We start from the raw sequence: 11682 nt of genomic DNA on the forward strand, positions 1-11682 counted from the left end.
TGAAGAGAAGCGTGGGAACTCTCTAAAGAGCAAACCTTATCAGAAGATACCCGAAGGTCTTCTTGAGTTTGAGTCAAATTCTGCACGAGTTCACCAGAATATGCTTCTTTTTCACTCAAGAGAGCTCTCAACTCTCTAATTTCTTAACTTGCCTTGGACAATTGCTCGGAAAAAGAGGTTTCCAGACGAGCCTTTTCCTTACTTGATTGATTTGAAGAAGCTTTTTCAACTGCCAATTCTGAAGTCAAAGCTCGAACCTGTGGCTCTAAGGTACTTTTACTTTCTTCTAAAGTTTCCATGTCAATCTGAAGACTTTCACACCGTTCCTTCCAAGTATCCTCCTCCACTTGGTAGTCACACACTAATTGCTCTGAGAGGGTAACCCTTTTTATCATCTCCGTGCCAATTAGATTGACCTAGAAAAAAGAGAGGGGAAAAAATAAGAATCCTGAAGATAGAAAAATGACAAAGTAAAGCTTGAAAAAGGAATACCTTTAAAAAAGCATGCACTATGTCATTCATCAAGGTCACAGAACTATGGCTATCAAGCTTAGCTCTCTCAATTGGACCAATCAAAGGCTTTAGCCACACGTCGGCGTGACCTGATTTCCTTAAAAGGGTACCCTCAGCGTGGACTTCAATGGTCACTCGCCTCATAGCATCATTTCTATTTAAAGAACCAACCTCTGTGTAAGGAGCAGTTGAAGGAGGAGTAGTCGAGGGAGGAACTGTGGAAGCAGTTATAATATCCTGGGGAGGAACGGTAGCAGCCACGACCGACAAAGGAGGAATCACATGAACAGGAGTAGAAAAAGAAGCAAGAGGTGCTTCACCAGAAATTGGACCTATATTTTCACCATCAAACCCGCGGTTAAAAAGTTGCTCAACTGAATCATGAGCAGCAACAGGGACTTCATCATCAGGAATCATTACTGGGGCTTCAATAAACTCGGTAAGAGGAATAGAACGAGGGGAGGATGCTTCATCATCAGAAATAATTCGCCTACGAGCTCTTGGCCTTTTTACTAAGGAACCCCCAGCTTCATCTTCTTCAGAATCTTGGTCACTAGCAGCTTTCATTTTCGATGAAGAACCCAAGATTATCTCTTGGGCTTTTTCCAAAGAAATGTGGGAAGCCACGACCGCCTCGGTACTAATCCCTCGAACAACAAATCCTGATAAAAAGAAGGATTAAAATAAGTTCTGGAAAAAACAATAAAAAGTTAAAAAAAAAAACTCTTACCATGAGTTTTCACTTTCCAACCAAATCGTTGGGAAAGATGCTTCCAAGATCTACACTCCATTGGGGCTGTATTTAGTAACCTTCCTACCCAACCACGGAAATTGGGAATTTCTTCAACAATTCCCATGGTTGCTAACAAGAAAAAGGAAAATGAGAATAGAGATCATCAAAATTGAAGAAAAAGGTACGAGAAAGTTATTAAAAAATAAAACTCACGTGCAAAATTCCACTTCTCGGGGAAGGGGATATTTTCATCACCCACTAAACCCACGGTGGGGGCAACAACAAACCTGGTGTACTAGCCACGGTCTCTGTCATCTTCTGAACTAACCAGAACTCTTTTTCTCCTAGCTACTAAAGTAAAAATGCCTTGGCGGAAAAGTATGGGAGAGTAAAGGTGAATTAAATGAGCAAAAGATAAAAGCACACAGGCTATGTTTGTCAAATGCCTCAAACAGGCAACGACCCTCCACACTATAGGGCCAATTTGACTTAAGCAACATTAAAAAAATGACAGAATTGAGAATAACAGGATCAATAGCAGGTTTGAATCCTAATGTGAAAGAGTATGTATAAACAAAGGAAAATCCAATTAAATAAGAGGTGATTCTTTGATTCGCGTTGGGAATTATGATAGGGAAGTCATGACTCCAATGACAGTCTTTACGAACTAAAGAAATCAGACCCTCTGTAATCTGAGTTGGATAGATATCAGAACGATCTAAAGAGGATACTTAATTTCTAAGGGACTCCCTGTCATTTTATAAAGATAGTTTCGTAGGAACTATTTCTTCTACTGTAGGCTCACGTTCAGCGGGTTCCTTACCCCTAGAAGAAGATCTTTGTGAGAAAAAACATTTGGTTCTAAAGGAATGACTGGAACTAGATGAAGGAAGAGAAGAACCACGTATAGAAGAAAACCCTAAATTACGAAGTCTACCTCCTCTTCTACTCCTGCTAGGGGCAAGAGGGAAGTTATCAACTATGGGGACTCTTCTAGGGTTAGAGTTTGGTGAAGACATGATAGTACGAGGAAGAAGCAAATAAAAATTCAAGAATTGAATACTTAGAGAACTTTATGTGATAAGGATAAAGACGAAAACTATGTTTATACTAGGAAGCAACCGTCAAAGGAAAATGTGCAATGATGGAAAGGTCATAATGAGAATTGTCGCTTCATGATTAGTGAAGCCGTAAAAAAGCCCTAAAAAGCGCTGCAAAGTTGCAGAGCCAATAAAAGGGTGCCACATGTGATAAGCATTAAATGGAAGTGACAATTGAAGCGTCGATTTTACCGCAACATTAATAGCGGCAACATTCCCGCTTTAATAAAATCCACTTCCCAAATATTCAATTGATGAATAAATGGTAAGTGGGGGGACTATCTGTATTGGGAAAATCGCGTTTACATATTAAAGTGATTGGAAGATGACGTGTCATGACACGAAGGCTGGTCATAGAGTGATGATTGGCAAAGAGGCACGGGTTGCAATAGATACGAGCAGAAGGTGCAAGTAGAGGCACGAGCAGTTATTCAAAAGACTCAACGCCCATACCTTATACTCAAAAGTCAAGGAGAATGAATCTGACAGCATAAGAGAGTAAAGATACAGTATTTAATGAGTAGTAAATACTAAAAACGTTATAGAATCTGTATTAAATTACAATGATTATGTAACGTAACATTTAATGCATTTAATTGTCTATAGTGGCCTAATTATAACAAAGGCAAAACGTATATCTTTAAGATAGCTATAAAAAGAGAGAATTGATCATTTGTAAGGGCACGGAAGATCATCTGAATATAGTGGTTTACTTTGTTTTATTCTGTCTATCTTATTGTTAGCAAAATCACTTTCCATTATTCAGTTTTGATTATCAGTAATCCGTGTTCTTCTAAATTAAAGCTTTGACTGAAATTTCACTTTTTGGTTAAACAGAGGAGGCATGGGGAACCTTGGAAATTCTGCCCAATCATTGGAACAAATTTCGAACAAAGATAAAAGTTTTAATTACACTATTTCTTCTAATAATATTAAACTAGTTAATTCTTATACACAAACTATAGGCAACCTACTGACACTACATCCTCCCCCGACCCTAATATGTCCAAGAAACACTTGCCCTTGCATGCAAAAGATGACTGTCAAATGGTAGAAAATTTAGAACATGTGGTATCAAACAAATCTCCCCAAAATCTTATTAAAGCCTACACGCCACTCCATTCACTCTCCGGGCAAAATTATACTACTATAGGAATTATTAACCCTACAACAACTCCACCATCTAATACTACTACTATTAAAGATAACAAAACTATAAAAATCTCCATTAAAGAGAAAGATGCCAAGACTACCATTCACGGCAAGGAGGAGGTTGTTCAGGTTAGTCCATGTCCCTCACCATCAAAGGAACATAAACATGGACAACTTGCCACCACTACCACCCCGCTTCCCCAACCAACCTCTCTTCTTGATGTCCTCCTCTCAACCACAAAACTACCAACGAAACTCTTGGCTAGAAGGGGGCCTATTAGCCATGCCATAACCTTCAATATCCAAATCAATGGGAAAGAAATGGTGATAATAATTCAAAACCCACGCTACCTAGCCAACTAATCTTAGAAGGGATGCACATTGCCATGAACAACTACACAAACCAAGTTTGGATCAATAACATCGTCCACCCCCTAACACCACATATGAACCATAATTTAATTCATGCCATGCAAAAGCAGTGGAACCTACGACAAATACCAAACCAGCACATAAACCTACCAAAGAACCTTCCCTTCTTTCCACCAAACAAGAACTTGAATCTCAATCCCATCTTCCTGCCTTGGAACCAACATGCCAATCTAGATCAAGTCAATCCACCAAACAAAATCGAGTCAACTTGGAACCCTATCTCCAAGACAATGTTCAAGGACAAAACTTGAATCCAGTTCAACATCTAGTAGGGGAAGAAGAAGAAGAACCCCCACAACAAGGTATGGAACCGAGTGTGGAATTTTCAAGCCTAAACGAAATAAAATACTTCTCTTCCCACATCTGTGGAGCAAAAAGTACATCTTCAGTTTCCCTAGCACAATTTACAAATGCTCAATGCACATTCGACCATCACAAGATCCAATAGTGGGAAATCAAGCAGTGATACTTGTTCCATCAAGGAGGAGGAACCACAACACTTTGGAAATGGAAACCAATTCCAACCAACAACAAATCCTACAAATGAATAGATCTACCACAATCATTTTCTAGAATGTTAGGGAAGCAAATAGTGATGAATTTTGTAGAAATTTTAGGGATCTAATTGACACCCATATGCCATGCATGGTTGCACTTCTAAAAACTAGGATGATGGTGCATGGATCATTACTCAACAAGTTCAATTTCTTTTAACTAATTGAAGTACCAGCAGAAGGGAATTCTGGTGGCATGGTCATCCTCTACAACCATAATATTGTCACTGTCCAACACTTCACTAGGTGAGGTCAGGAAATCCATGCCCTTATTGAGGTATGTCCATTCAAATCTCAATGGATGTTTACAGCAATTTATGCTAGCACAAAATGTCATAATAGAGATCTTATATGGGAAAACCCTAAATCCTTATCTAGCAGCTACAATAGACCTTGGATGATAGGAGGCGATTTTCATGACATTATAAGTAGTAATAAAAAATTTGGAGGAAGACCTATGAAATCGTCTAGGTCATTCAAAATATGGAAATATATCAATAATTGCAACCTAATCAACCTAGGATTTAAAGGTTGTAAGTTTACAAGGTCTAATCATAGGAAAAAAAGGCTTAATAATGCAAAGATTAGACCGAATTTTAGCCAATGAGGAATGATTAAAAAAATTTCCTAATGCCGCAATCACCCATCTACCAAAAACATACTCGGGTCATAATACTATTTTAGTAAAGCTTAACAATGGTTGTAATTGCACCCATAAGCCTTTTAGATTGGAAAATATTTGGTGCACTCACCCCGATTTTGTTAATGTTGTAGCTTCCAATTGGAATAATAAGGAGTTACTGGAAGCTACTAAATCCTTCACTGAGAATATTAAAGTATGAGGAAAAAAATACTTTTGGAAGCATCTTTAGAAATAAACAAAAGCTACTGGCTCGATTAAAAGGGATCCAAAACTCCTCCCACTATAGCCAAAGTCCTTTCCTACAAAACTTAGAGGAATCCATCATTAAGGATTATAACAATATCTAAAAATTGGAAGAGGACTACTGGAAGCTTAGGTCCCGGATAAATTGGCTTAACGAGGGTGATGCCAATACACGATTTTTTCACACCTAAGCTTCCAATAGGAAAAAGGCAAAACCACATTAGTTTTTTTAAGAATAATAAAGGAAAATAGATCGATAACCAACAAGATATATTAGATCATACTCTTGCCCATTTTATCACTATTTTCACTACTAATCATGAGGTTACTAGTTGGTCTAGCATAAAACAAAGCGCCTCTAGCTTTGAAAATATTAACCTTCTTGAATTAGACAAACAATTGCTTGATAGTGAGATAAATTCAGCTATTCTCTCCTTTAAACCATTTAAATCCCCAGGGCCTGATGGTTTGCATCTTTTTTTTTTTTCTATCAAAAATATTAGAACATTATAGGAAAGTCCCTGAGGAATTTTTGTCATAATGTTTTTGAGAAAAGCACAATTCCTCCGGAAATCAATTTTACTTATCCTTGCTTAATTCCTAAATTTTCCAATGCCAATAACCTCAATAATTTTTGCCCCATAAGCTTATGCAATACCATCTACAAAATAATAACAAAAATAATAGTCAATAGACTCAAACCCTTCCTCGATCAATCCTACCTAATCTAGCTTTATAAAAAATAGAAGGGCTAGTGACAATGTCATTCTTATCCAAGAAATTATCCATCAGTTCAAAAAATATAAAGGAAAGTCTGATACTATGTTAATCAAGATTGATCTAGCAAAAGCATTTGACAAGTTAGAATGGTCTTTCATCTATAGAACCCTCCTTTATTTTAAATTTCCTACCAAATTCTCCCAATTAATCATGTCTTGTATAACTACTTCATCTACGGCAGTTCTAGTGAATGGAACCAAAACTAATTTCTTTTATCCAAGTAGTGGAATCAGGCAAGGAGACCCAATGTCCCCTTACATTTTTATTTTATGCATGGAAATGCTATCAACATATATTAACCACCAAGTGGACATTAGGAAATGGGATTCCATCAACCTTGGTTATAATTGTCCTCCCTCGTTTCACTTATTCTTCGCGGATGACCTAGTCCTTATTGGTAATGCAAATACCAAAACAAGCGCCACTATTCTATTAGCTATTAACCACTTATGTGAAATTTTGGGACATTCTATAAATTATAAGAAGTCCAAAATTATTTTTTGAAAGAACTACAATACCATCACCACTACTAATATCTTCTCATACCTAGGCATAAAAAGCTATAAATCCTTTGGTGAATATTTAGGATTCCCAATAATTGATGGTAATCCTAATCACAAGGACTACCAACACATTATTGATAATATGAGAACAAAGCTTTCTGGCTGGAAAACTAACATCTTAAATTTAGCTGGTAGGGCCACCCTAATTTCCTCAACACTATCTAGCCAGCTAACATATTACATGCAATATACACTATTACCCTCCAAAACAATTAAAGCGATCGACCAAATATAAAGGAATTTTCTGTGGGGTACAAACGACACAAAAAGAAAATTGCACCTAATTAGTTGGGACTTGGTAACTAAGAAGAAAGATCAAGGTGAGTTGGTTTTAAGGAAAGCTAAAACAAAAAATGAAGCCCTCCTAGCATGGAGATTAGCCAATAATTCCATGAGTTTGTGGGCTAAAAATCTAATAACAAAAATATTCTTCTAGACCTAGTCAAAATGCCTCCTTCATTTGGAAAAAGTATTATCAAAGGATGGACAATTTGCCAACAAGGTATGGCATGGTCTACCCACAACTCTTCTTCTCTTAATATTTGGAAAAATAAGTGGATACCAAAATCAAATAACCTTAGAAGTTATGTGATATGTCCCTGACCAAACAAGAATCTTCCCGCACATTAGTAAAATTAGAGCTAATAACAATTGGAATCTCAATGAAATCTCCTTCAATATCCTCCGAAGATCCACCAAAAAATTATTTTCACCTTTGGATCCCCAGATAGTAACAAAGACACCCTAATATGGACATCAATAAAGATGGTTCTTTCTCTACAAAATTTTGTTATGATCTTATAGAAAATAACTTGCTCATATCAGTAAATTGTAATTAGATATGGAAGTTGCATTGTCCTAACAAAATAAAATATTTTCTATGGCTACGCTTCCATAATAGATTACCCTGTAGAAACTCCCTAGCTCATATAGGTATGAATATCAATGAACAATTCACAATATGTCGCAAAGAGCCGTAAACAATTGATCATATTTTTCTTAATTGCTCTATTGCTCAAATCCTTTGGAACTAATTAGGCATTAGAACAACAAACTTCCAATCAAACAGGGACAATTGGCTATCATACCTTCATGATAAAAACCGTCCCCTAACCAATAGACATCTTTCATGGTACAACTTATTTCCATTCATGCATTATTTGGAATTTATGGCTATATTGAAATAATAATAATATAAACAACAACTCTAACACTATCTCCTTAAAATGAATCATGAACTAGGCCATTGAATATAAGTTACTAACGGAGTGTGAATCCAATTGGGATAGGAAAATTGAAATAAAATTCTAATGGATTCCTCCTCGTCCAGTTTGGTACAAACTAAACATTGAGAGAGCCTTTAATAGAAATGATGCTACTGGAGGCCTATGAGGTGTTTTTATGAATCAAAAGGGAGATTGAGCTTTAGGATTCACTATGAAATTAATTTTAAGAGCTCCAATCCACACGAAACTCATGGCCCTCTACCAAGGGCTACTTATTGCAAAAGAAAGGAGCTTATTTCATTTGGAAATAGAAACGGATGGCACACAGGTAATTAAATTTATCAAAGAGGGATGCATAACTTATGACTCTATTATTTGCTCATGCGGGTTGCTTTTATCCCAAATGGGCACGGTGGTGATGCAATATAATTTCAGGCAAGAAAATGAAGTAGCCCACCTCTTGGCAAAACATGCAAAAAATCTTACTACCTTCAATAATGTAGAATTTTTGTATTTTCCTCTACCCTTTGTCGTGGCCAGGATGCTGGCGAATGAGGGTAAAAATGTTTATGTAAGGATTGTCTCCATTGCTACTTGTAGCCATCTAGCAAGAATTGGTAATCAGTATGCCATGCATGGATTATCAACCACTAGTAATAATCCCCAGGATCATATCGTTTGTAAGTTGTAACCCCTAGTTCTATTTCTATGAAATAAATGTCCAGTTTATCAAAAAAAAATGTAAAGGGAAATTCAATAAAAACCTTAGAATAGGAAGGGAGAAATGTCTATAGCTTAAAAATTGAGAAGGATTTTGTTTTTTCAAACAAAGTTGGAGGGGTAACAAGATTTTCACATAGCATAAATCGATGGACCTAAAATCCAAACCAAAATCCCATTTTTTGTTTAAATCTCCGGATTATGGATCTAATTTTTAAAGTTTTTGAATTTCAGATTGGATGTTGGATGTGGTATTTGGAATTTTTTGATATTTTATATTTAGTCCATTATCCATATACAATATAACAAGTCCAATACCCCACCCATTAATCCAAAATCAAACTTAAAAAATCCCATCCAATCCGAGCTTATTTGGATTGGATTTGGCTATACCAACCTGCCTTTTATATGGAATTGTTTGGCTTAATTCTAAGAATGCTCATTTTGTGAAATAGTATTACTTTACTTTTTCAGGTTGAATGCCAAAGAAATGTTGGAACTTTTGAGAGGAAAGCTATTACTGTATGTTGGTGACTCTTTGAACAGGGGTAAGTTTGAAGGGGAGCCTTGGTGCAAGGTAAAGTTGCTGCCATATAGCTAGAAGGTCACATGTTTAAGCAACGAAAACAATAGGCTGCATATAGTAAACCCAATATAGTCCTGACCCTTTCCCAACCCATTACCATATAGTAGGAATTTAGTATACCAACCTGCCTTTTATATGGAATTGTTTGGCTTGATTCTAAGAATGCTCATTTTGTGAAATAGTATTACTTTACTTTTTCAGGTTGAATGCCAAACAAATAATTGAAAAAGGCTTTTGAAAAAGGAAAATGAAATACATAGTGAGGTACAAATTTAGTTTCAATAATTCATTGTATCAATCTGCTGATCCATTGTTGAATGTTGTGCAGGACAATAATTGTTCAGTGGAGTTTGTACGTTCAACTTTTCTGGAACTTAAGAGGCGAAGAAAAGGAACCTCGGCAACCCAGAGATCGCGGAGTCCGCGCGTGTGCTGAAAGTGAAGAAGCTTTCCTCTTCTTTTAGTCGAGCATGCCCGCCCTTTAGCAAACACTGTGTTTAATTTTACATACAAAGGAGGCTTGTTATGTTATCTGTTATTACTCTAATATATGACTCTTTTCTCATTTTATAACATAACAAAACCCAGTCACTGTTAGCAAAAGATCCTCTCTATTTTGTGAACAAATTTTTGAAAAGAGAATGTACTCTAATACTCTAATATATAATCTAGCAAAATCCAGATCTTAGCAAAAAACTACATGCAAAAAGCTGCCTCTTTGTACAGATTGTTCAATACTACGTACAGAAAATATAAACACAAAATTGTGGACGGAACATCGACGGAGGAGTTTGTTGTCGTTGCTAACAGCTTGTTTGGATGGTTGTTACACATCGTTTCATAATGTATCGTATCGTATTGTATTGTATTGTACTGTATCGTTTGATGAATACAATGTTTGGATAGATTGTATCGTTTGCCGCATGCACTAGCAATATGAAAAATAAATTTGTAATATTATAAAGATAAATTATGATACGGGGTAAATTTATTATATAAAAAGGTAGGGTAAATGATAAAATAAAATAATTTGATAATAGTTAAAGGTGAGATGAGAGAAAAAGACAAGATAACGACGCAACCACACCAAATCGGTCGTTACATAAAGTGACACATTTCGTCGTTACGTAACGACGGATTTAACGATACGATACAATAAAATTTAAGTAACAATCAAAACAAACATCGTATTTAAAGTAACAATACGATACGATACAATAGGTAACGACCATCCAAACAAGCTGTAAAGTGACGATACCAAAACTGCCTTTTCCTATGGTTTTGCCTCTCGTCCACAATATTGGATCGCTAATAGTATGGTTCAAAGTGACATAATTTTGTTTAATTAATTTTTAAGTTATGTAATAGTAGGTGTATAATTTTTATTTACATTATCAGTATGCAAATAAACTCTTTATTTTGTTAGGCAGGACTTGAACTTGATCCACGAATTAATTCGAAGCATTTTCAAGCATATATGAAATTAGGAAGTCGCAAGAAGAGAAATTCTAAAATTGCCTTAGAGTTAATATCATACTCTAAGACAATATTACAAAATGAAATACTAATACAGTGAGAAAAATAAAAAATTTCATAAATTTAGTTCATCAATCACGTTAATATATATGCACTCTTATGTGATTTAATTCCTAAATTATGCTCATATCATCACTAGAGTCTCAATAATCTTTTCCTTTATATTAATCTTAATCACTAAAACAGAAAATGATAAATAATTTACTGTATGAACTAGTCATCAACATTCAAGTTCCTTTGGGTTTAGTTCACTCAACCTTCTTCTTCATGACTTTTAAATTATTAGTATGACAAAATTCAAATAAATAGAATAATCAAAAAATTTAAGCTTACTTACTATAGTACAGTCAACCTTCTCTATATAACAGCCTCGTTTATTCCGATATTTTTTAGCTTTTATAGTGAATGGCCATTATACACCTAAAACAACATTTAACGTTTAAATATTTTTTGGTTGTTGTAAATAGAAATTATCCAAAAATTAATTATTTTTCCTTTTTTAATGTTACATATAAAAGATAAGAAAACTATTCAAATTTAAGATCTAAAAAGATATGCATATTTCACTAGTTAAATATTGAAGAAAGCTAATACATTATTAATAAATTCATAACTAAACATATAAAGAGTTAAACTCTAAGGCAGACATTTTAAAGCTGCTTAGAAAAATAAATTCTTTCAAGATTGATAGAAGAAATTTGTAATTGTAGCTTGTTTCGTAGATTTTATTTTCTTACTAGCGATATAACGCTTGAATTGATAAAGATTCATGTCCAATTTTTTAGCAAAAAAGTATCCAATAGCTTTCCTTTGAAGACAATCTAAGAGTTTAACAGTTAAATTTTTTATATAGATATTTTTTGAAATTTGTCCAATGGAAACGATATCATGCGCAAATCTT

The 11682-nt window shown here is 35.1% G+C and overlaps 1 protein-coding gene across 1 annotated transcript; it reads right to left on the reverse strand.

Annotated features, from left to right (window-relative positions):
• Positions 1-581: 581 nt before the first annotated feature.
• Positions 582-1561, reverse strand: LOC104226857 (uncharacterized). Its single transcript, XM_009778939.2, has 4 exons — positions 1534-1561; positions 1244-1375; positions 685-1175; positions 582-602 (listed from the first exon to the last, which is right to left on the reverse strand). Exons 1-4 carry the CDS (start codon positions 1559-1561, stop codon positions 582-584), a joined length of 672 nt encoding a protein of 223 aa, XP_009777241.2.
• Positions 1562-11682: the final 10121 nt, after the last annotated feature.

This window comes from Nicotiana sylvestris, chromosome 12, assembly GCF_000393655.2.
Source record: "Nicotiana sylvestris chromosome 12, ASM39365v2, whole genome shotgun sequence".
NCBI classification, from domain to species: Eukaryota; Viridiplantae; Streptophyta; class Magnoliopsida; order Solanales; family Solanaceae; genus Nicotiana; species Nicotiana sylvestris.

Bases quoted from the DNA above. Each gene is read 5' to 3' on its own strand.
- LOC104226857 (XM_009778939.2), bottom strand. From the start codon at position 1,561: ATGACAGAGACCGTGGCTAGTACACCAG. The intron at 1,376-1,533 runs GTTTGTTGTTGC...TTTTCTTGTTAG, and splicing joins GACCGTGGCTAGTACACCAG to CAACCATGGGAATTGTTGAA. The intron at 1,176-1,243 runs GTAAGAGTTTTT...TCTTTTTATCAG, and splicing joins TTGGAAAGTGAAAACTCATG to GATTTGTTGTTCGAGGGATT.